This window comes from Biomphalaria glabrata, chromosome 9 (genome assembly GCF_947242115.1).
Source record: "Biomphalaria glabrata chromosome 9, xgBioGlab47.1, whole genome shotgun sequence".
NCBI classification, from domain to species: Eukaryota; Metazoa; Mollusca; class Gastropoda; family Planorbidae; genus Biomphalaria; species Biomphalaria glabrata.
In genome coordinates this window covers 7864239-7890828 of record NC_074719.1, presented here as the reverse complement: position 1 = coordinate 7890828, position 26590 = coordinate 7864239, and the positions used below count along the sequence as shown (strand labels likewise).

The 26590-nt window shown below is 37.6% G+C and overlaps 1 protein-coding gene across 6 annotated transcripts in view; it reads left to right on the top strand.

Annotated features, from left to right (window-relative positions):
• The window catches only part of LOC106058351 (centrosome-associated protein 350-like), a 119594-nt gene that overhangs the window by 10356 nt on the left and 82648 nt on the right, over positions 1-26590 (top strand). For 5 of the 6 annotated variants that reach the window (XM_056041271.1, XM_056041272.1, XM_056041273.1 and 2 more), the window contains 2 exons: positions 19395-19438; positions 19906-20043. In XM_056041271.1, the coding sequence (XP_055897246.1) occupies positions 19395-19438; positions 19906-20043 (182 nt within the window). Of the gene's footprint in view, positions 1-747; positions 1110-19394; positions 19439-19905; positions 20044-26590 lie in introns of those variants that run through there. The other variant, XM_056041275.1, reaches the window with a different exon arrangement.

Sequence of the window (26590 nt, the reverse complement as noted above, 5' to 3'; positions counted from 1 at the left end):
AAAAAAAAGTCTACAACTTCTCCCAACGGCACACTACTGAATTAGTTATTACGAAATGTATAAAACACTTTAAGATGTTCTCAACATCGTGTGGACTCCAGGCGTGGCATAGCTTGACGTTTTGCTTTTACTGTCCTATGTACAGAATGTATAATGGCCAAACCAGTCGGTTAATTGGTTGATTTAATGAGTTTCTGTCAGGAATTGCTTGATTTTTAGTTGACACATTGTTGTTCTTGGTTTTGTCACGTGCCGTTAATGACTATTAGATCAGGTCTTGTCTCAGTACTTGAGTCTGGTCTTCTGTGGAGGTGAAGACACTCATTAGATCCTAATCCATGTTATTGTTTAGTTATACATGAATTTGTATTGCCCTGAAAAATTGTCTTCCGTTTTGTGAATTGGATTTGAACATCGCATTCAATTTTCTTGTGACCCCCCCCCCCCCCCCCCCCCCCCCAAAAAAAAAAAAAAAAAGCTCATAAATGATGACTTGGTTGGGAAACATTTATTGATATTCAAATGATATCTTTGAATAAGTTTTTATGGCATAGCTTAAATCGTGGTATTTTCAAATGGGGTTTAGCCTATCACTCATTTGGTGATCATCCTAATTAGATCTAAGTTCAGTGCCATGTAGAAGTTATATGCAGTCTCTAGTAGTACTCAAAGTTTAATTCATTTTGACTAGAAAATAATCAGAATTCAATGCAATTTTTTTTTGTCCACTAGAATAGTTTAAAGATCAGTGGACTGTCTTGACTACAACTGAAAAGCTTTATTCAAATCTTTAACCTTGGCTAGTACGTGCTACTATTTGATAGTGCATTTCCAATGACAGTGTTGGGGTTGCTTTTGAATTAAGCAGCACACACACGCGATCACATTAGATTCATAACCTTCCCCTGGCTTCATTTCCTGACTTGATTATGCTCGGCTGTGTAGAACTAATTAGCTGCTAGAGTGCAGTGTCATTAACTCTTGTCAGTGCTAGATCATAAACTTCTATTTCTATCTGATCGTGTGTCCCCGAGATCAATGCCATCTACTACTAGCCCAGATCAACAAGAGTTCATGCCATCATTCAACTAAGGAATGACCTTATCAAGGTAACCGTTTGTGTTATGTTACAAACGAATTCTTTTTGTTATCTATAGTGTTTCGTTGTTATTTAGTGTATTTCTCATACTAATGGTTGTTCAGAATAGCCAAATCTTCCTTTATCGTTTTACGTGTGTATTTGTGTTCTGATACAATCCATCATCAAATCTTCCTTTATCGTTTTATATGTGTATTTGTGTTCTGATACAATCCATCATCAAATCTTCCTTTATCGTTTTATATGTGTATTTGTGTTCTGATACAATCCATCATCAAATCTTCCTTTATCGTTTTATATGTGTATTTGTGTTCTGATACAATCCATCATCAAATCTTCCTTTATCGTTTTATATGTGTATTTGTGTTCTGATACAATCCATCATCAAATCTTCCTTCATCGTTTTACGTGTGTATTTGTGTTGTGATACAATCCATCATCAAATCTTCCTTTATCGTTTTATGTGTGTATTTGTGTTCTGATACAATCCATCATCAAATCTTCCTTTATCGTTTTACGTGTGTATTTGTGTTCTGGTACAGTACGTAGACAAATGTTCATGCAATGAGTCCAGGTATTTCTTGATTCTTTCTATTTATGTTTTGTTGGTCGTCATTGAAATTTGCGTAATTTTGAATTCAGTCACTGAACATAACATTGGCTGAACATTAGCTTTCCCAAACTTTTTCTTTAGCGGAACACTTCGCGTATTCGGATAATTCAGCGGAATACCTATTTTTTTTTTAAATGTCTCATTAGTTCCTATTTGTTTAAAATAAAATAACATTTAAACCAAATTCTAAATTTAGCCTTATAATTTTTATCAAGCATACAAATCTAATAATATATATATATATATATATATATATATATATATATATATATAGAGAGAGAGAGATGAGCATAAAAAGAGTGTGATGATATTCTTGATATCAGAGAAATGAGACATAATATTAATAAGCTGAATTGTAAAATCTGGTGTGGGCTCAAGTCTATTTCCAAATTTTTACTTAGTTGTAACATAAATAAATTTCTCACATAACGCAAATCATTTGTAGAAAATGGAAGTAAAATAACGAGAATCATTATCAGACTCCGTTTGAGTTTGGGCTTCAGAGGTTCAAATTCTCTCTTGCAATAGACCTGAAAAGAAACTTTGCTGTTATGCGTAGTGCATGTATGTCACCATATAGGTCCAGAGATGGGAGACAATGCCCGTTGACTCCTGGTGGTGTCCCCTGGCAACTGGAGTAAGTTACTTGCTCTCGGGACTGTTCAGAAAAGGGCTAATGTCGTTGGAACCTCCGACTCTTCCTGACTGATTCTCACGACTGTAATGGTCCAGAGATGGGAGACATTGCCCGTTGACCTCCTAGTGGTGTCCTTTGGTAACTAGAGTAAGTTACTTGTTCTCGGACTGTTCTGAAAAGGGTTAATGCCGACTCTTCCTGACGGATTCTCACGACTGGAATGGTGCAGAGTTTTGCTGGTGGTGATGGGCGTTTAGGGGAAGCGCTGAGCTCTGGCTGACGTGGTTTGTGTACGCTCGTCTGGTGTAGGTACTGCATCTGTCAGGGCCTAGAGGTAATGCTAAAATAGATAAGCCGCCACCCTGAAGTCTAGTGAAGGGTCAAGGCTTTTAAATCTGCAGGCTCTAGAATGGTGGTTTCAAAAAGGGATTCTAGCCTCACTCCACTTACATGGATTAAGCCCTGTCCATGCGAGTAAAATAACGAGAGAAGAGCCAATACAAATAGTTTTTCTTGTCAAATTGCTCCAATAGTTTGTGGAACATCTAAATAGGCCACGCGGAACCATAGTGATCCGCGGAACACAGTTTGGGAAACACTGACTTACAAATTCGTAGTTGTAGATCAAATGGCATATCTAAAGCTTTAGCTAGTTCAAATTGAGCCTTGAACCTATATCAAAGATCGCTTCCGAGACGGTTTCCTGACATGGCTGAGAAATTGTTAGAAAATAATGTGACACCGTATTTTCAGCTCTCTCACATATCTTGGAGTTACTCAAGCCCTTAATGATTTATTTCAATTCTTATTTTAGGTGACAACCACTCCGTGGTCTTATACTGTAATACACCACTATAAGATATGAACAATGTATTAGTTTATATTCACAAACGCCAGACTGATTTTCTAACAATTATTAGATTAATCTCGAGGCATTTATCAACATATCTGTTTCGTAGTTAGAGGATGCATCTATTTGCGCAACTAAGTAGAACTAAAGTGTACGCATGCTTTTTTTTTTTAAAGTTATTTCTTTTCACCATTTTCTATCCTAAACGCTTGCTATCACTCAGAAGTCAAGAGTTCAGTAGTGTGTACGACATGCTCCCAATCCCATGAAATCTGAATCCTATTGATATGTTCAGCAGAACTTAACGAACCATCAAAGCTTCCTTCATACCCCGCCACGTGTATATTTTTGTGTTTGGTTATATAGTTGTTAGTTCTAACACGGCTTGCAGTCTTGCTATCAATTTCTGTGGCCATTATGTCTGCGCTATCTATTCAAGGGGGGAGCCACAAGTGATCGAAGATATCGATCTAATAGCTGAACACTTTGGAATGCAAGCCATTGCTACCCACATACATGTTAGCATTGCTCAGAAATCAAATGTAATTGCAATTGAAATGAATGAGATTGGAGCCAGAAAGTAGTCAACATCAGCCTCGGCTCTGAAATTATGGGATTTTGATGGCTGAACGAGATAGCTAGTGGTGAAGTTGTTACTTCTTCAGACGCTTACACGTTTACATACGCTTACAAACATCCCCGTTGAATTTTGTTGAGTGCCTTTACTGACATTATCCAAGCTACATAATTATCACCTTCACTTTAGCACCTGAGGCGTTTATCTCTTAGCATCATATATAGTGCATTGTTGTATAGTGTATTGTTGTATAGTGCATTGTTATAGAGTGCATTGTTGTATAGTGCATTGTTGTATAGTGCATTGTTGTATACTGCATTGTTGTATACTGCATTGTTGTATAGTGCATTGTTGTATACTGCATTGTTGTATACTGCATTGTTGTATACTGCATTGTTGTATAGTGCATTGTTGTATACTGCATTGTTGTATAGTGCATTGTTGTATACTGCATTGTTGTATAGTGCATTGTTGTATACTGCATTGTTGTATACTGCATTGTTGTTTAGTGCATTGTTGTATACTGCATTGTTGTATACTGCTTTGTTGTATAGTGCATTGTTGTGATTGCAACAACTATAGGGGTATCTCTCTCCTCAGTATAGTGGGCAAAATCTTTGCTAGAGTGGCACTATCCAGGCTGCAAGTGATAGCTTCTAGAGTCTACCCAGAGTCTCAGTGTGGATTCAGGAGTGGTAGGTCCACTATAGACATGATATCTTCTCTACGACTACTGCAGGAGAAATTTAGAGAGAGAGACAGACCCCTTTACATTGTTTTTGTCGATCTGACTAAAGCTTTTGACATGGTCAGCAGAAGTGGCCTTTTCAAACTCCTGAGGAAAATAGGTTGCCCTCCCAAACTACTGAAGTTAATTGAGTGTTTTCACGAGGAAACTAAATGTACTGTCAAATTCAATGGAGCCCAATCAGCACCTTTTGATGTTTGCAGTGGTGTCAAGCAGGGATGTGTGCTCGCACCTACTCTGTTTGGCATATTCTTCTCCTGTCTTCTGCATTATGCGTACAGCGACATAAACGAAGGTGTGTTTCTCCATACAAGATCCTCTGGAAAACTATTTAATGTATCAAGGCTGCGGGCAAAAACCAAGGTTAGGAAGCTACTCGTCAGGGAACTCCTGTATGCCGATGATGCAGCTATTGTGGCTGATTCTGATATTCAGCTACAGTCCATGGTTGACAATCTGCTGCTTGCCAGAAGTTCGGCTTAAACATCAGTCAAAGCAAGACTAAGATACTTGTCCAAAACACAAACACTGCACCTCAAGTAAGCATTAATGGCCAACCACTAGAAATTGTTGATCACTTTTGTTACCTTGGCTCCATCATATCCAACAACACTCTACTGGATAAAGACATAAACAACAGGATAGCCAAGGCAATGGCCACCATGTCACGGTTGCAGAAAAGAGTCTGGGACAACATATTGCTGACTAGCAGGACTAAAGCCCTAGTCTACCGGACCTGTGTGTTGAGCACCTTGCTGTACGGAAGTGAAACATGGTCAACCTACTCATGGCAGGAAAAAAAGCTGAATGTCTTCCACCTCCGATGCCTAAGGCGGATCTTTAAAATAAGGTGGCAAGATAAGATAACAAATGAGGAAGTGCTACATAGAGCAGGATGCCAGGACATCCGCTCTGTTATCAGCAGCAGACGCCTTGGCTGGCTTGGCCACGTTCGTAGAATGCCAGTAGGTCGACTTCCACAGGACATCCTGTATGGCGATCTAATTGAAGGCAGGAGAGCCGCTGGTCGCCCACTTTTACGTTATACGGATGTATGCAAACGCGACATGAAGCTCTTCAAAATCGACACTGGCAACTGGGAAGAGGTGGCACTGGACAGATCCACATGGAGAGAGAGCATAAAGGAAGGGTCACAGATTGCAGATGTCATACACAACAGAAGCAGAAAGAAGGGTGAAAATGCAATGGCGCCTGGTGATTTTATATGCCCAACCTGTGATCGCAGCTGTGTATCAAGGATTGGCCTCTTTAGTCACACAAGAAGTTGCAAAGGGAAAAGATCGTCTCGCGAGACGTAAAATGCCACAGACAGGCATTGTTGTATAGTGCATTGTTATATACTGCATTGTTGTATACTGCATTGTTGTATACTGCATTGTTGTATAGTGCATTGTTGTATACTGCATTGTTGTATAGTGCATTGTTGTATAGTGCATTGTTGTATACTGCTTTGTTGTATAGTGCATTGTTGTATAGTGCATTGTTATATACTGCATTGTTGTATACTGCATTGTTGTATACTGCATTGTTGTATACTGCATTGTTTTCTGTGCTAGTTAACGTCGTCACATCTGTTTATTAATTGTTCAGTTCATTGTTATCGACGTTCAGAATAGCCATGCTAAACGACCTTTGTGAATCTTATAAAGATGTAGCCATCTGTTGTCCATAGGTAGGTGTTTCATTTATATCACACATGTATCCACTAACATTGGTGTCAGAAATGATTTACCTTTGCAAACTCTACGTGCATACACCCTCAGAATTTAAGAAAAGACGCACTCATTAGATTTGTGTTGATTACGATTTTTTAAAATATTTCTTTTCTGGACATCCTTTAGTGCTCAACTAGTTTGATTACATTTGCTAAAATATTATCTACTAAATATTAAAACGAGATATTTTTTTTTTAATTCAAGTTAACACTAAGTAAGTTATAAGTATCGGTATATAAATGATTTCAGACTAAACAGAAAGGTAAAATGTTTTCGACAGTCCTTGTAGAAGTTACGTTTTCATAAAGACATTTGAGATATTTGCCAAATCTTTACCTAGTGAACAGTGACTTTTGAAAAGATCTTATCTTATAAAATATAGACGTTACTTTAAAGAACGATGATTACGTCCTACTCGTGTTCCTGGGTTAATGTAGTCATGCATGTTAATCAATGACTTAACCGCTCCCTTGTCATTGGTTTTCCTGGCTGACTCAGGCAACCCATTCCATGCTCTAATAGCACTAGGGAAGAAGGAGCATTAGTACAAATGTGTCCAAGCATATGGAACATGGAATGTGCCTTTATTTTTGTGTCTATCTGATTATTTTGTTTTTGTATTTGAAGATTATGGTTCTGTGTTTCATGTATAATTGCTACTTTACTTTTGAGTCTTAAAACCTATTCTTAAATGTCTTTTACATTTAATGATTTTACTAAAGCTGTTACTCTAAGCTAATGTGAATATTCGTTTGTTATGAATCTCATTGCTCTAAAAGATTATGGGGAAAAAAAAAAGCTTGGAGACCATTAGCCTTGCGTCAACAAAGTTTGTCATATTATATCCAACGAATAGCACGTTTTGATAGCAGGAACAAATAATAAACAAAAGTCAAATCCTGTGTGGAAGTTTCCTTTGTTCAAGCGGTTGTTACTTCTTATTTCTAACCCTGCCTGCTGAGGGCTTTCTGCAAAGAACAGTGGCAGTATTGTATTTATTTCACATTTTCACGCTCCGTGGCCTGGCGATAATACAATAACTGTGTTTTTGCTTTCCTTGGTATATGGATCACAAAGCTATTTTTGTGTTATTTTATTTGGTTATTCCTTAAGCTGTTGACTTTGTAAAACATTTAACGAAAATTTCAAGTAGATTGTTTTCTGTAAGGATTTGGCCAGTGATAGTGAGTCTGTTTTTGTAATCAATGAGACTGTTTTTTTGTTTTTTTTTGAAACAGTGATACTGGGTCCGTTTTTTATAATCAGTGAGACTGAGTCTGTTTTTGTAATTAGTGAGACTGAGTCTGTTTTATGAAACTAGTGAGACTGGGTCTTTTTTTGAATCACTGATTGAGTCTGTTTTTGTAATCAGAGACTGTCTGTTTTTGTAATTAGTGAGACTGAGTCTGTTTTTGAAACTAGTGAGACTGGGTCTTTTTTTTAAATCACTGATTGAGTCTGTTTTTGTAATCAGTGAGACTGAGTCTGTTTTTGTAACTAGTGAGACTGAGTCTTTTTTTTTTTTTAATCAGTGATACTTGTCCGTTTTTTATAGTCAGTTGATACTGAGTCTGTTTTTGTAATTAGTGAGACTCATTCATAACGACCAGTTTCTTGTAGTACTTACTATGGAACATGCGCGTAAATTGAAAAAAAAAAAATGACAAGACTAACAATTAGCCCCGTGTGGCGCGAGCTGGAACTCCATTACAGGGGTGTAAAAGGGCGATAGAGCCGCGGTTCACGGGGAACACTTCTTTTATGGTAGAGGTTTATCAAATGAACTTTGGGCCCGCGACCAAGTCACCGACCGATCAAAACACTTCTGGCAATCGATGTCAGATCGATAAAATCATTTGAGTTTTATCAATCAATATCGGATATTGAGCAGGCTACTTGTCATCATTAATCTCTTGGTTTCATGTCCCCTGCCCAACATTCTGGGCTGTGTACGTTTGTAGTGATAGCTATCTGTACACTTGTAATACACTGAGTTCTGTAGGTTTGTGATAGTGTCTTCAATCTAGATACATTCCTTTGATTGCCATACACTATCAATACATGATCAATACGTGTTTGTTTGTTTGTTGTGATCAATATCTGTACACTGTAAACAAGCAAAAGATAAAAATACTACCCCCCCCAAAACCCTCATTCAATGGGAAGAACTCCGCACTTACAATTATATCTCTCAATAATGTAGAAGTTGCTTCCCCTTTTTCGACATCAAACAAAATAATTAATTACCAATAATTTATTGACTAATTTGTTATTTTTAGCGTATCCTTTGATCTGCGGGACGGTTGGGGCACTACACAAGATCTGTTAACCTTCTTTCTCCATTCTTATCTCTCATTTGTCTTTGATATAATTTCATTCGGATGTTCTTTCTGAAAATATTGAAGCCTACCTGGGTGGACCACTGGTCGTGCGGTTTGCGCGCTGGACTGTCGTTTGGATTTATCGACGATCGAAGGTTCAAACCCTGCCTGCTCCCATCCCGCGTCGTCCTGCGGGAGGTTTGGACTAGGAAGTAAACTATCTTCAACTCTGAAGGATTATCCGAATTATGTAAAACATTTTACTTCGGGGGCCGATTTTTGAGTTTGTGTTTCCACACAAACTGTCTTTTGTAACCTTGTTTCTATTTTTATTGTTTTTTTGCCAATGAATAATTGTGCAAATGTTCAACTTGATTCGAAAATGGGTGTGGGACTAATAACATGTTCCAATTTCTTATCAGACTGACAGAGTGAGTTGATAGAAGCTTGTCAAAATGTTGAACAATTAGTGATTTTGATATTATTTTTATTTGTATTGATTGATATCTGTACATTCGTAAATGATAGATTTGATTTTATATGTGTTTATTGATGTGTTCGTTAGAAAAGTGATTGATAGATATTTGTGCGTGTGTGTATTCTATATTTATCGATGTGTTCGTTAGAAGTGATTAATAAATATTTGTGCGTGTATGTATTCTATATTTATCGTTGTGTTCGTTAGAAGTAATTAATAAATATTTGTGCTTGTATGTATTCTATATTTATCGATGTGTTCGTTAGAAGTGATTGATAAATATTTGTGCTTGTATGTATTCTATATTTATCGTTGTGTTCGTTAGAAGTAATTAATAAATATTTGTGCTTGTATGTATTCTATATTTATCGATGTGCCCGTTAGAAGTGATTGATAAATATTTGTGCGTGTATGTATTCTATATTTATCGATGTGCCCGTTAGAAGTGATTGATAAATATTTGTGCGTGTATGTATTCTATATTTATCGATGTGCCCGTTAGAAGTGATTAATAAATATTTGTGCGTGTATGCGTTCTATATTTATCAATGTGTTCGTTAGAAGGGATTGATAAGTCTGCACTTGTGTTGGCCCTTGTTTAAGATGTTCTTCCTTTTTTCTGTTATGCGGCGTTCAAGTTAAGTAAGAATCCGTCAGTGGTCCTTAGTAATCACGCTCTTGGGGTAAGAGATCGTTGAAATAATTAATATATACACTTATTTATTGGTAAGGTGTTGCGGTGGCCGAGTAGTAAAGCGATTGGCTTCCGAACCGAGAGGTCCCGGGTTCGAATCTTGTGAAGGCTGGGATTTTTAATACGCCCCTGAGGGGACCTGACTTTAGTTGGGGAAAGTAAACGCGGTTGGTCTTTGTGCTGGCCACCTGACACCCTCGTTAACCGTCGGCCATAGAAACATGATCTTTACATTATTTGCCCTATAGCCATATGGATCACAAAGTTATGAAAATGGAATTGTTCACTGTACTTTACTTACTGTTTATAGATAGCGAGAAATGCTACAATTATTTTTGTTGACATTTTGTGTGTGCATAGAGTTGACATTGAAGTACTCCTATATTTTGTCTGTATAGGCTACAACTGGTTGGGCCAAGACGTTTGAGTGTGTAGAATGGGCTGCTTTAGAGAAAGTCTGGATTTAAAGTGTAGATTTAGAACTGACGAACCAAAGAGATGTTATTGTGTGTATTGGGGAGGCTTTGTGTGGAATAAGGTTTCTTCTCTAGCTAGATAAATACATGAGTCATAATGAACGGGCAAAGTAGTTTTGTATCGAAGTAGTGACTATACATAAAGCAAATTGTTTTTTTTTTCTTTATGACTACGACTGATGGGGTTTAAATTGTAGAAAGCAATGATTGTGTTAAAGGGTTGTTCCTGTGAAGAAGCGTGTGATTGTTAAAAGAGCTGAGCCGAGACTCTTCGAGCTCTAGGCGTGTAAGCCTGCTTGAACAGCCGTTCTGTCAGGAAGAGATCCAAGTCAATGGCCATGTAAAGCATTGCTATTTCTCTGGCACTCCGGGCGCTTGGACTAGAATGCATGGCCGAAGGTCGAGTACACCGGGAACCTCCGTCATTTTCTTATGTTGTACCAAGCTAACCGTGCAGGACTCGCTATTAGTGTTACGGTCCCTTGAGGAACGGCGCATGGATTATCGACAGCGACGTGGAAGCTCTCTTTCCACCCCGCACCGTGCAATGGGAATGCTCTCGCATTCCCTTAGACATTCCCACAGGAGTTTTGTTTTGCCATTCATTTAGCCTAATCACTTCCTCTAGCGATCGTTTCCACCCGAGTGCCACGTTGAGGCAGAATAGCGTACTGTAGCCTGTGAAGCAGCAAAGTATTCTAACGGCCTTCTTGATATAAGATTTCAGGGACAAAAAAAGCTTGTGGTTTTGTGGGGAAGTGCGCCTTTCGAGGAGTTATAAGGCGCGGTTTTTCAAAAGGGTTCCCGTAGTACATGTTAAAATATGACTGAATAGTAAAGACATTTGGCTCATGTATGGATGATATGTTGATCCTCGATTGTTAAAAACCCTTCGACAATTCAGAGTACATTAGTACAGGCAGTCAAGCAGTGCAATACATTTTGTGATATAAATGCATATAAATAACAACCTAAGTCGAAGGTCAAATGTCAATAACATGCGCGTCTTTAATATCACTGTATTCTTTTAACAATTTTTTACTCTAATAAATCTATGTCATTTTTAACATTTATCATTACACGCCGAGTTTAACGTGAGCTATTATTTTGACATGAACTAATTCTAAACCCGCTATCCCAGTCTCACTTCTAGAAACATGGGTCAGTTCATTGCATTCTAAATGAACTGTATTTCATACTGCATCTATCAATTGAAACGTGTTTTTGTGTCCCTTGACGAACATTAAAACACCCTGACCTCTCTGCCCTCCCTTCCAGGCTACCCAGGCACACAGATTTCCCACACAGGAAATGTTACACTGCGAGAAATAGACACTGAAAGATGTCAGGATGGAAACTAATTAGCACTCCGCATTAACCTAACGATGGGGCGAAACAACAAAAATAATCAATAATTCATCCATAAAGCCTGCCGCAAGTCCTGTTAGAATACCAGGGGATAACACTGGGACAGTGACTGGCTGAACGCTACACCGCGCCCACGTGATCTTAACAATATTGTGCTAAGTTTGCTTGTCCGATGAAAGGTCACGTGGTGTCCATGACCAGATAGATTCAGCAGTGAGATCCTCCCTCAGTAGGTAGATATTATAGACTGTAGATGTAGTTTAAACGTTTATTTAGCTCTTGCTACACAGTGAACCAGGGTTCGTAGCGCTCCTAAAAACTCCTAAAATCTCCTAAAAAATGAAAAGTCTCCTAAAATCCTAAAATTCTCCTAAAAATTGCCGAAAGTCTCCTAAAATTTTGTCCACTCTCCTAAAATTTTTACCCAATATTTTCTTAAAAGATAATTTTGCTTATTTCTTACTAAAAATGCGGGGAAAAAAAAACAACAGCGTAACTAGGCATTCTGATCGCATGACGATACCGGCTGGCTGTGTTAATGAGCTGACCAGTGACGCTTCTACACCGCCTTTCACCCACTTGTGAAGCGCGACCTCGTGATTGAAGATGGCCTTGGTTCAAAGCAAGCATTTCACCTGGCAGTATTTTTTCTGAAGTCAGCGTAGAAATGTTTGTTTCCATTTATTGTTACCACTAAAGACGCGCTAGATCTAGTCTGTAGTGACTATTGTCTATTATTGGAGCAATTACCAGACTAATTTGTAGGCTGCACCCCTCCGGGCCCTCCCTCACCTAAAATCTTCTTCTTGTAGGCCTAAGTGTAAGAGTGACTTCGTCTTCGCGTGGAAAGTCGGTAAATCTTCTAGATTTAGCTAGTATCTAGATCTAAGTTAGACCTAGTGAAGATAATTCGCACGTAACCTGAAAACTCAGTGAATTTTTGTCAATTTAATGATCTCGATACATCTAATGAATCTAATGTCTAGATTACTCTAGAAATACGCTAGATTCTAGATTTACGCTAAATCACTTAGAGTCTAGTGAAGGTAATTAGCACAAAGAAGTGAAAAGCCTGCAAATTTAGTGACTTAGATATAGACTCTAGATCTACGGTATATCCAGTGAAGATAATTCGCACACAGCCGCGAAAAGTCCGCGAAATTTAGTGACTTATATCTAGACTCTAGATTTACTTGAAATCACTAGAATCTAGTGAAGATAATTGTCACACAGCCGCGAAAAGTCCGCGAATTTTAGTGACTTAAGAGTTAAAGTCCGCGAATTTTAGCGAATTAGCTTTAGAGTCTAGATCTTCTGTAAATTTAGTGAAGATAATATTCACACAGCAGTGAAAAGTCCGCGAATTTTCGTGACTTTGATCTACACTCTAGATTTACGCTAAATCGCTAGAATATATAGAGTGAAGATATTTCTCTCACAGCCGTGAAAAGTCCGCGCATTTTAGTGACTTAGATCAAGAGTCTAGATCTACTGTAGATTTAACGAAAATATTTCGCATACAGCTGTGAAAAGTCCGTAAAAATTATTTCACTCGTAAAAGCCAGGGAAACTATATGGTTGAAAATGATTCTGCTAGGAAAAAAAAAACGCGAATAGGTCGAATCCTCCCCCCCCCCCCCAATCCAAAAGCCATTTTTTAGTAAGCAAATGTCAACTAAACATTCAAATAGGCCAATATTGCCCTATATATTACAGGCTCTGTTTATGATAAGGATTTAAGTTAACTAATAGAAGAATAAAACATGACCTCAAATGTACACCATGACTCTAGTATCTATAAGATACACATAGGGACTAATAGAAGAATAAAACATGACCTCAAATGTACACCATGACTCTAGTATCTATAAGATACACATAGGGACTAATAGAAGAATAAAACATGACCTCAAATGTACACCATGTCTCTAGTATCTATAAGATACACAAAGGAACTAATAGAAGAATAAAACATGACCTCAAATGTCCACCATGACTCTAGTATCTATAAGATACACATAGGAAGTAATAGAAGAATAAAACATGACCTCAAATGTACACCATGACTCTAGTATCTATAAGATACACATAGGAACTAATAAAATAATAAAACATGACCTCAAATGTCCACCATGACTCTAGTATCTATAAGATACACATAGGAAGTAATAGAAGAATAAAACATGACCTCAAATGTCCACCATGACTCTAGTATCTATAAGATACACATAGGAACTAATAAAAGAATAAAACATGACCTCAAATGTCCACCATGACTAGTATCTATAAGATACACAAAGGAACTAATAGAAGAATAAAACATGACCTCAAATGTCCACCATGACTCTAGTATCTATAAGATACACATAGGAAGTAATAGAAGAATAAAACATGACCTCAAATGTACACCATGACTCTAGTATCTATAAGATACACATAGGAACTAATAAAATAATAAAACATGACCTCAAATGTCCACCATGACTCTAGTATCTATAAGATACACATAGGAAGTAATAGAAGAATAAAACATGACCTCAAATGTACACCATGACTCTAGTATCTATAAGATACACATAGGAACTAATAAAAGAATAAAACATGACCTCAAATGTCCACCATGACTAGTATCTATAAGATACACAAAGGAACTAATAGAAGAATAAAACATGACCTCAAATGTCCACCATGACTCTAGTATCTATAAGATACACATAGGAAGTAATAGAAGAATAAAACATGACCTCAAATGTCCACCATGACTCTAGTATCTATAAGATACACATAGGAACTAATAGAAGAATAAAACATGACCTCAAATGTCCACCATGACTCTAGTATCTATAAGATACACATAGGAACTAATAAAAGAATAAAACATGACCTCAAATGTCCACCATGACTAGTATCTATAAGATACACAAAGGAACTAATAGAAGAATAAAACATGACCTCAAATGTCCACCATGACTCTAGTATCTATAAGATACACATAGGAAGTAATAGAAGAATAAAACATGACCTCAAATGTACACCATGACTCTAGTATCTATAAGATACACATAGGAACTAATAAAATAATAAAACATGACCTCAAATGTCCACCATGACTCTAGTATCTATAAGATACACATAGGAAGTAATAGAAGAATAAAACATGACCTCAAATGTACACCATGACTCTAGTATCTATAAGATACACATAGGAACTAATAAAAGAATAAAACATGACCTCAAATGTCCACCATGACTAGTATCTATAAGATACACAAAGGAACTAATAGAAGAATAAAACATGACCTCAAATGTCCACCATGACTCTAGTATCTATAAGATACACATAGGAAGTAATAGAAGAATAAAACATGGCCTCAAATGTACACCATGACTCTAGTATCTATAAGATACACATAGGAACTAAAAATGTACATTTCCATCACAGAGAATATACATCATGAATAAGGCATCTCAAGAATGTTTCTTATTTAAAAAAAATGGAATAGCAACCATTTGTAATGTTCTTAAATAAATCTTTGAAAAAAAATGGTTGTTTGATGTTTTGGGATGACAGTCAAGTTGTTACTTGATTAAAAGATAACTTTCATTACATTATCTGTGGACATACCACAGCTGATAACATTGTTTCTGTGGCATATTGGCAAGATATTTATTATTTTTAAAATCAAATAACAATAATTGATTTGATAAATGCTTAGTTTTGTTTATGTTTTACTGTGTATCACACAAACGGACGGGAAACACACACACACTTATCATATATTTTATCCTTAAAAAACCTCCTAAAATCTCCTAAAATTTTGTCATGGAAAAGTGCTACTAACCCTGAGTGAACGTATTTCCTTTACAGAAACACATTTTCAAAGTCAAACCACAATACGCATTCTGCTATTACCCAAATGTATGAATATTTGCTGTGGCTTCGCAGCCCACGGAGGGCCCTGGCCTGCTTTAGCACATCTCTCCAGTCTGATCTGTGCTTTACGTCTCCAGGCCCGGACATTTAGCTGCTGTAGATCTGTGATGTCTCTTTGAGTTATATATATGAATTTTTATTTGGCGATCACTATTAATGGGGAGAGGGTATTTCTTATATTGTTGATGTTCCGTTCCGACTGCGGTCAATTATAGCTCAATTTCTAGATCGCACTTAAAATCCTCCCCCAACCCCCCCCCCCCCCCCCTCTCCAGCTCCACGTTGTTCAGAATGAAACTCGGCCTTAGAAATTACAAACTAGTCTCAGCGTATTGTGTTGGCAAACAACAAGACCGCAAGTCTTAGTGACGGTCAATACAGTTTATGTCAAGAAAAGTTAATTTCAGTTGTTTTTAATCATTGAGGGCGATATATTTTTCTTCACTTTTACCGGGCAAGGACATAGAAACAAATGTCTATTCTGTGTTGGTTTGACTGATGTTAGCTGATTAGAAGAATACAATCTAATAAGAATAGAACTTTTATTATGGAGGAAATGTATTTTTTTAAGAGTGCAACTCTCGAAACAAAATATAACAACATTGCCAACGAATAGTACATTCTTAAAACAGATTGACATTTGCTGGTAACCTTTAGGCTTCTTATTGTTTGTGTTTTCAGAGGCTTTAGGCTTTTTATTGTTTTTGTCTTTTAGAAGGTTGAGGCTTATTGTTTGCCTTTCAGAAGCTTTAGGCTTCTTATTCTTTGTGTTTTCAAAGGCTTTAGGCTTCTTATTCTTTGTGTTTTCAAAGGCTTTAGGCTTCTTATTTTTTGTCTTTTAGAAGCTTTAGGCTTCTTATCCTTTTTGTTTTCAGAGGCTTTAAGCTATTTATTCTTTGTCTTTTGAATCTTTAGGCTTCTTATTATTTGTGTTTTCAGAGGCTTTAGGCTTCTTATTCTTTGTTTTTAGAGGCTTTAGGCTTCTTATTGTGTTTTCAGAGGCTTTAAGCTTCGTATTGTCTTCAGAGATGTTGATGCGGACAACTTTGACAAGGCATTTTTATTCATTGATGGTCCAATATTTGTTAGTTAACTCTTCCCTGTGGTCCTTTGTGGTAGCTCATTTTACAAGTAGGTTTTGTTCTTGCGTATTGTTAAGCGCCCACCTTTGACACCAATATAAGTGTCGGATTATGAAACCTTCACAACCCATATCTTTTTTTTTTTTTTTTCAGTGCTTGATCCATGCCACCCTTTAAGACCGAGTCTGTTAGAGCAATGTTTCTCTTTTTCCTTAACGGAACACTTCGCACTTTCTGAGTATTTAGCGGAACACTTTGCTTAGTTTTTTTTTATTAGTTAATTAATTATTCTTGTAGTTTGTGGAACACCTATTCAGTTTGGGAAACACTGTGTTAAAGTATGGGTAAATTCTTCAATATTGTTTCTATCTCGCCATTTTTCTGTTATCTGAAAAAAAAATGCTTTCAGGTATTTAAAATTCCAGACACTAAAATTATTGCAATCTAATCAAAACTTAGTATTAATGAAATAATGTTCACTTTATTTTGAACTAAAATCAGTGTTACCTCCTCGTCAGTGTTCAGGTTATTGCCTTCCTAGAAATGTTTACAAGAAAATTGTCATTCATTAATTGAGGGAATATAACTTTCTACGTACAGGTTCATTGCTAGGCGACTACATCACGTGCAAATATCGTTTTAGTAACTAGTACTAGATCTATATGTGTTTCAAACAACAGAAGACTATATATTTCTGAACCACATCTAATGTTCATGTTGTTCCCCATGACTCAGTAGACATATCTAGCTAATCAGAAATGTTCATTCTTCAATATTTTTCTTTAGTACTCCGCGCCTATACACAGGGGAGTTTCATCTAATTAAAAATTAATTCTTTTGAAATAGTTTATTTTTAAAAACTGTTCCGGAATAGAGCAAGAGTTCACTTTTAGTTCCTGTTCTGTTCAGTTCTTTGTGTCTTATAATTAGCTTTTAAATTGGCTCTAGTTAAGATACCTAAACGTTGTTAGGTCCTATCTCTGTGTTAAGCTTTGACTAGCACTTCCGTTGTAACACTGGACTCCTCAAAGGGGGCGCTCTTCATGTACTGAACAGACCATTGGGGACTTTTTACATTTTCACAATATCTAGACTTAGTACTTGTGAAATATTAATGGGTCTAATCTTTGAAAGAAAAACAACGTTTTTACACTGCGTCTAAATGTTATCAAAAGAGTCCTGTTGTACTAGTTGAATGCACTGGTTTTTTTTTTTTAGTGAAAGTAGGTACTGTGTATGGTAGTGTTTACTTTTCAAATTTTGAAAGGCTCGTAAAATAAATGTGTATAGTGAGAACACTACGCGATCAATTCGTTCAATCAAAGTTCTTTTAATGGCTTACTCCCTTGCCAGCGCTGCGGTAAGTAGCGCATAGACGTTTGCAGCGTCACCAAGTATTTTATAGTCCGTTGTCACTGGAATGTTAAAGTGGTATTCACATTAGTGTGTGGACTTAACCAGAGCTGAATGATCAGGAGTCCAAAGCCACATGTTCTATATATCGGGGTAGATAGATCACAGATGAGTCATGTTCTACCTTGGGTTCAGTGGGTTTGACCAGAGATTTCACTGTCTCCACTCCATGGTCTATGTCAGGTGCTGTATCTCCAGCTTGTAGCCGGCTTGACTAGGACGTGACTGCAAGCCAAGTTCAATTGGCTGCTTATCTCTTAAGGGCTTAATACGTTCTTTTGTCATACGAAAAAATACATTTGTCATTTGTATAACGGTATTCACTATTTTACTCACGGCTTGCCCTGGATGTTGCAAAATATGTAGGTCACAGCTGGGGCTGCGCAGCCACGGGAAATACTGCATTCCTCACTTATCTTCGGACTCGAAGACAAGCCTTGTTATTATTTTACTCCCGATTGGGGTAGCCAGATTTTTTTTTTAGCAATAATTCCAATAGTCCTCAAAGCATGCTACACTCCGCTAATGACTAGGATTTTATTAGATGCTAAACCACTTGCAATTGTTGCATTAAAAATATTAGCATCTGTCTCTCATTTATTTTTTTACTTCATACCAAATATTTCTGTTAATGTTAACGATTAGTATTCAAACTCATTTCTGTTTAGGCTAACGACTAGTATTCAAACTCATTTGAATTCTGTGAAAGTTTATCGTGGTTTGTTTTGAACATTAACATTGGAGTTCTAGTGACAGGCAAAGAATTGTTGTGGGTTTGTGCTATAAAGTACAGTGCCAATATCGTCGTCAGACTTGTACACACAAAGTATGTGGACGAAGTACGTTTTAAAACCATTTGTGTTTCTCTTGAAACCATTCCATAAACTTGAATTTTATGACAACACCATCGAGGGACACGTCGCCATGATGCCCCTGCTCATTATTTGCTGAACAGTTTTCCTCTGCACTTGTTTTTTTTTTTGTTTTCTTTGGGTATTTCATCTGCTGAATGTTTAAACACACATCGAGTTTTCTTTTATCTGTCAGCTTCATACGTCCAAGCAATCAATACGTCCTGATATGAACACATGACAGGGAGACGGTGCTCATTAAGACGTAGGGAGAGTTCTACGAGTTTGTGTGTGTGTGTACGCGCTGTGGTGAATGTGGGTGTATAAATGTGACGCAGAAAATGAGCATGTGTGTTTGTGCCTGTAAAAGTTTGGTCTCTCTATTTATTACCTGCACCCAGTCCGTGATCTTGCCATGTGTCTGTGTGTCGCTTTTTTGTTGTTGTTGCTAATAATGACGCCTGAAAGACATTTTACATTTCCCTATTGTGATCGCCTTTATTTCTTTCCCCCTCAGGTATTCCGTCAATATGGAGCTCTATTGGCCGCCTCAAGACAGAGGTAAGTCCAACAAACACTTTGTAATACACATGTAGATTAATGGACTAGCACATTAAATATTTAAGTATTTGCTGCAAGTTTCAAAACTGTTTTGTGGGGAAAACTTTTTCTTTCATTTTGGGCAGAGGGAGAGAAAAATGTTTTTTAGAGTCTATTAATAGCGTTAATTAATGCGTTAATTACTAAAGTTACTAAAAATGAGATCTTGATGTGAAACAGTATTATTTTGAAGTATCAGCACTTCATCATATGAAAATGACTGTGACTAGACCAACCAGATGTCCAAAAAAACATCTTTCTGATCTTTGTTGCTAGTTGTACCGTGCCCGGTCGGCGCAGTCTCTTATTTCGTTATATTTTATTAATTATCTTCTCTCATTAAAACATTGTGGCTCCTAATGCTGCCTCTATAAGCTGACATGCATGCATCATTCGTTGCGACTACGTGATTCTCTCATTTCCTGCAGCTTCGGTTGATGGGAAGTCGCCTTCAGAACGCCAGTGAAGATACTGCCACCAGCGGACGGCACCAACCGTACACTTTCAGCTTAGCCTCCCTTGTTGATGGTGGGAACATGCCGGGTGTAGCCTTGCCTCATGAGCAGGTAAGACAATTTAATCATTTGAATATTGGTGTGCTAGACCAAGTATCATATGCCTATGTATTGCATTCCATGACAGATTACTTACTCAATTAAAATGGTGGTGGAAATGTGTTCATAATTGAATGTCTCAACATAAGCATGCATATCAATTAAACAATAGCCAACAATGACAAAACACTGGCTCATGCTACACTGCAACTTGGCTATGACTTAATACAGGTTTCAAATACTAGCCCAAAGCTAGCTCCTTATAGAAATAAGAACATACATCCTTGTAAAGTCTCACTAATAAAGTACAATTACCGCGATGCCTTACACAAACCTTAAGGTTTAAACCTAATATGAACCAACTCACTCTAAGCCTGTCAAACATTGATCACTGCACAGCAAGACATGTCAAGACCACCAACAAACATGGACCGGTGATGGGTAAAAAAGAAATAGAATATTTCAATAGCTCTGTCATGCACTATCAACTATTAATTAAAACGTGTCGCCGACACCATGGTATTAAGTATTCAACCCCCCCCCCCCACACACAAATATAATTTAAGGCTCTAAACTCACAAACATTTTACGGATCGGATGAAAAAAACAACAAACAAACAAGGTTAAGGCCCCCTTTATTGCCTAGGCCGTTGTTATGACGATGCACTATGTACAAACGCCTGAATCATCAACAGTCCTTGGATTCCTTAGGGGGTCACTCTGTGTCTGATCTTTGAATTCCCAGCCGCGTTTTTTCTGTCTTCACAGCTTCGTCTAGTACACTGCGTGATCATGTTCTTTTTGGTCGTTCACTGTAGCTTGTGGGTTCCAATCTAAGTCCTGTCTGGTTCTGTTGTTGGCATCGTTTCTTAGTGTGTAACTGATCCATCTCCACTTTCTAAAATCTCTATATTTCTTTGTCCGTCCATCTCCCATAGTTTGTTGTGTTCATCTTTGTTATACCACGGTCTATTTTCAAGATATTTCACAAGCATCTGTTTTTGAAGGTCTATACTTTTTGTTTCAGTTGTTGTCCATGTTTCAGATCACTATAGTAGGACTGCCTTGGCATTAGAGTTAGTGTAGTCTTAGATATGTGGGAACATTTCCAGATTGGTTTTAAATCTATACTGTAAAGTAGAATGTAAGGAGTATGTATGTATGTATAGAAATCAAAATCGTTTGACCAATTTTGATGAAACTTTGCACAAATGTTCCTTGGGTGCTAACTGGAACCGTTAAGTGTGTATAGTTGCCCTAAAAAAAAACTAAAGACCCTCAAAAAAAAAAGTTGCCCAACTCTATGAAAGTATTAGTATTTGATGAATCAATGCCATGTTTACCATGTTTAGATCGAAAGGATATAGATCTAGATCTAATTTTTAAAACTACACTTTGCACAGATAGTTTTTTACTTTGACACATGAAAATATAAAATACAGTCTATTGATTTCATTATTTAATAAAATTAACCTTCAAATTTGTGTTCAAAAGCATTTTTACATAAATTCATTCCTTATATCTACGAATTTAGAAGATTCTTTCATTAGACAAGACCGAAATGTTACACATCTATCTATTCCTAGGTCTAGAACTCTAATTCAACTCTAAGATGATAGAACTGCTCTTCGCAAAGATAGTTTTATATATATAAACATACTAATTATAGTCCATTCATTTCATACAAATTAACATTCAAATTTGTTTTTCCTAAAGCATTGTTCATATATTGACATACATTTTATTAGTTCCATTCATGATTCCGTACATCTAACAAAAAAGGTCACATCTAAAAAGGTCACGCATGCGCAGAGCGAAGCCTCCGCGTACGCGCAGAAAGAGCTCTATCCAAGCCAGTATTTAACTCTAGTCTAGAAAAAGTCTAGATCTAGGCTATCTCTAACTCAAGATCAAATTCAAAGATGATAGATCTACTTTATACTTTAACACATGAACATACAAAATAAAGTCTGTTCATTTCATATTTTAATCAAATATATGTAGGCCTATAAGCAAATGTTTATTTGAAAAAATGGATTTAGGTCCATTAGCTATTTTGATAGTTCCATTCATACTCTTTTTTACATTCACGCATTCCTATACTTAAAGCATTATTATTTCGTTTAATTGTTTACAAAACACTCTCAGTGACTATAACGAAAGTGATATGCAAATTAAGGCCCGCGGGCCGCGGGTAACATATGGCTGGTATCCTATAAATGTCATTGTGCAGTTTTACTAGTATTGTACACGTGTTATAAAGACATTTTACTAAATTCTTGTACAATTGTCATTTGGTATTTTACAAAGGTATGTGTGTGCATCGTATAAAGGCCAGTACGGTATTTGACTAATCACGTGCACATGCCTTTATTGTATGTAGGAATGATTTTGCAGTATATCACTATAACTAGTAAACTGATTATATTACCAGAAAGTCAGATTTGAAAAAGATTTTCATGTGGGAACATAACTATGGGTGTTTTGTTTAATAGTATTGGCTAGTAATCCATACAAGACTCCGTATTCTTCCCAATGACTTTCAATGTTAGGACTAGTCTTACATATTACAATCGTACTACTGTATTGTGTTTTGTGTTGTGTTTATGTGCCTGCCAATACTCAGTCCACTTGGGCATGTCGAGATGCATGTTTTCTGTGCCTCTGTGAATATGTCGTAAACAACAACTAGTTCAACTGACCTGGGTCCTAGTCTGTGAGAATCAATTAGAACCAAACAATTACCCGACATCATAATGGATGTCTGATTGTTCTCAATCATTGATTGTTCATGTCAAAATGAAAGTTGTCTCCCTCTTTTTTTCTCGTCTTTCCTCCCGTTGGAGGCTTCTGTTTGATGTGTCTTTTACTCGGGCTATTCAAGGGAAATAAATCGATGTTGTGATAATAAGCTGCTGTAATGGTGATAGACAATTTTTTTTATGGCGATTGACATATTAAGTCTGTTGTGATCTAAACGTGCAGGCTTTAATAGTGTGCTACAACAAATGGAATTAGGCATGTAAGACTTATTCATTTGGCCCGCAACCACATCTAACGACCGAACTCGGTTCTGTGCAGCTTTCTTCATCTGCTCCCATGTTATTCCAGTACCCTCAGCTTCACTGATGACTGACCTCTCCCAGGTTTGCTTGGGTCTGCCCACTTTCCTGCCCACTTGTGGGTTCCAGTCAAGTGCCTGGCTTGTAACATTAGTAGTTGATTTTAGCAGGGGTTTGTATTATCCAGCTCCACTTTCGCTTTGTAATATCTTGGGTTGTGGTTTTTGGTCTAGTTCTCTACCATTAATTGACAGTAGTTATCTTTTCAGGCTACCTAATTTCCCAATATCCGGTGTAGGTATCTGTTAACACAGTTCTGGAGTTTGTTCATGTTGGTTTTCGTTACTTTTCGTGTTTCTGAACCGTACAGAAGTACCGACTGAACGTTTGTGTTGGATTCGTATCTTGTTCATGTACAATTAGATTAAACTTGTCTATTGCAACTTTCATAGTTCTGTGCTAGTTGAGATCCGTTGTGGTCTCTCCAAAGAAATTAACAAATGCCCCAGTTACCTCTCACCAGCCATTACTCGAGCCATGAAATAAACCCAAAAGAACCCACACAACCCAGCTTCCTGGATGTTTATTTTTTTATTTTAATTTTTATTGACGATAAGATGCAACTAAAAGACTTTTAAAAAATCTTGAAGTGGACTTGTTGTTTTGTCTCAGTGACTTACTTCCAATGTGTGGGTGTGAAATGCTGCTCCCCTTGACCTCTCCCACGTCAGTAGCTAGACACCAGGCACTTTCATTCTTCTTTAACTCTTGTAGTTTTTGTGCAAAAAAATTTTGGGCTGTGATTTATCAATGCAACAACGATTTGATTTTATGGTATACTCTTATGGAAACAATCCAGATTGATCTGTAGACTATCTTCAAGCTGATATTCATAAACTTGTAAATCACATTCCTGCCATAGTAGGCTTGGGGAAAAAAAACGAAACAGAAGAACGTGGCTCAGTGTTTGTTTTGCATTTTTGTGTGTGTGTGTGTAGTCGTAATGACGTCTGAGGGTGAAGCATTGACGGAACTGTTTTATTGTGTAGGGCACAAAGACACTAAGGTGAAATGTATGCGTGTTATGTGAATGGTCAAACACCTGCACATATTGGCCGATAGTTTATGATTAGCCACTTCATAGACAATACAGACTTGTCAAGTGCTTCCAGCATGTCTATGGGGACTATGTACTCGCTGACAGTATAGGATTCTTCAAGGACCAATTGAAGATTGTAAACAGGGGCGTTTCTACGCATGTGCGAAACTTCCGCGATGCCAATTATAAGGCCACTATATCGATAGAAAGCAATAAGGCCAAATGCACTGACCGTTTAAGGTTAGCATCGTGAAGACGGTTTGGTCATACATTGTTTGCATGGATATCCACGGTGCTGAAGATGACCTAATGTAGACTAGCCAGCGTAAGGTTGAGATTGGAAAGGGGATGGGGAGAGTGCCGATTCTTTTCTTGCACTGGGCCGCTTAGAGCCACCCTCACCTTTTGTTGTAAACTGAACTATCGATGTCTTCTATATGAGGGTGGTGCATTTATGGGAATGTTAGTGTCCTTATTTTACAGCGTCAGCGTGGACTAGCAGTGAAGTTGTCTATTGCCATGTTCAAGTACTGCAACAAAATATGAACAACGGGATAGATCAACACGATACTCTAATACAGACACTCTTGAGTAGGTTTTTGTTGTTGACCTGATAGTTGAACTTTGATGACCTTGTTGGTATTTTGGCGCTTTTGATACATAAGTGTAGCACCAGACTGCTTGCGACTACGAATCAGTGACAGTTGACATTGAACACAATACCCCTGAAATAAATCCACACAGACTTTTTGAGGATTTTACAAATATGAGAATAAGTCACAACTAATTTCAATTCTTAAAGTAATACCAATAATTTCTAAGTGAAATAAAAGAACAGTTCAATAATTAGACGCCTTTTAGTAGTCTTCAAATATTTTGTTTAGAACACGACATGGCCTAAAATGTGCCGATGTGTCAGTCAAAATCAAATCAATCAAATATTTTGTGTTTGTTTCTTTTTCTCTTTCTCATTTCCCTTTGATTTCATCAGAGCATTGAATCAATCGTACTCTCTGTAACACTTGGTATCAGTCTTTGGCTAGTTCGTACCCGCTCCGTGTGCCATATTTACATAGTTTCAGTGGCAGGCTGTTTCTACCACAGCGACATCAGTACAGGTTTCCCATTACGCATTCGAGAACAATACTTGTGTTCAATAACTTCAAACAGTTTCTTTAGGATTGTTGACAAAGTTGTTGCACGGATGTTGTTTTCACGCGAAGATTTTATACCCTCCTGCCGCCTCTCTCTCTCTCCCTTCCCCCTTCTCTCTCTCTCTCTCTCTCTCTCTCTGTGTCTCTCGTCTCTCTCTCTCTCCCTCCCTCCCCCTCTTTCTCCCTCCCTCTCTCTCTCTGTCTCTCCCTCCCTCCCTCTCTCTCTCCCTCCCTCTCTCTGACTCTCTCTCCCTCCCTCTCTCTGACTCTCCCTCCCTCCCTCTCTCTGTCTCTCTCTCTCCCTCTCTCTGTCAGTCTCTCTCCCTCCCTCTCTCTCTTTCTCTCTCTCTTCCTCCCTCTCTCTCTCAGTATCCATTCCAAGCAATGCTCCCAGTTGTTCTGATCCTCCCAATGGAGAGTACCTGTAGGAGCAGTAGAGACATGCCAGATTCTATCTGACTTGTGTAGTGCCAAGTCTCTGCACCAATCAAACAAGATCAGAAGTTTGTGTGGGCACGGAAACTTGTGTTCCCGTCATAAAGCGGCAGCCCCCAAGTGTCCTCAAAACGCTTGTGTCAGCGGGAAGTCGTATTGATTTGTGGTCTGTGGGATAGCTCAAGGACTGCTTCAGTCCAACAAGGACGCTATTACTGTCCTGTAACATGGGATTCTTCCTTTAAACAGGAATTAACCAATCAGCCAGCGTTAGATTTCTCAAACTGGTTAGGCGTATCCCGGGAGGGTGCTCGTTTGAGGGGTTTAAAGGAATCTTTATCAAGTTGAAATTAACACGTGTTCGTTAAATAAGAAACCTACACAGTTTAATAACTTGTACACATCTGTTTTTTTTTTTTTAAGAACGGGGATGGGTGAGAAACTTTCTTTTCATCCAGATTGATTGAGAACATTCATTGAAGCTATTCAACATCTGCTGTTAGTTCAAACTCCGTTCGGGAAGGTTCTCGGGTATCACGTAACGGCAAATATAAACATTTGTTACCGTTTGGTACAATTGGGGGGGGGGGGGGGCTGAAGATTTGTTTCGTAACATAAAAAAATTAAATGCCACGGGTTGAAACAAAATATTAATGGAAAAAATACTCCACGTTTTTTTTTTTAACACCACAGGTTTTCCCACGGGTTTTCCTGGTGACGTGTGATGTACTGAATTAGAAAAAACAACTCAATACGTCATCGAAAGTTTTCCCCTCACGTCTATCAATACCTTGAAGATCTGATTTGGG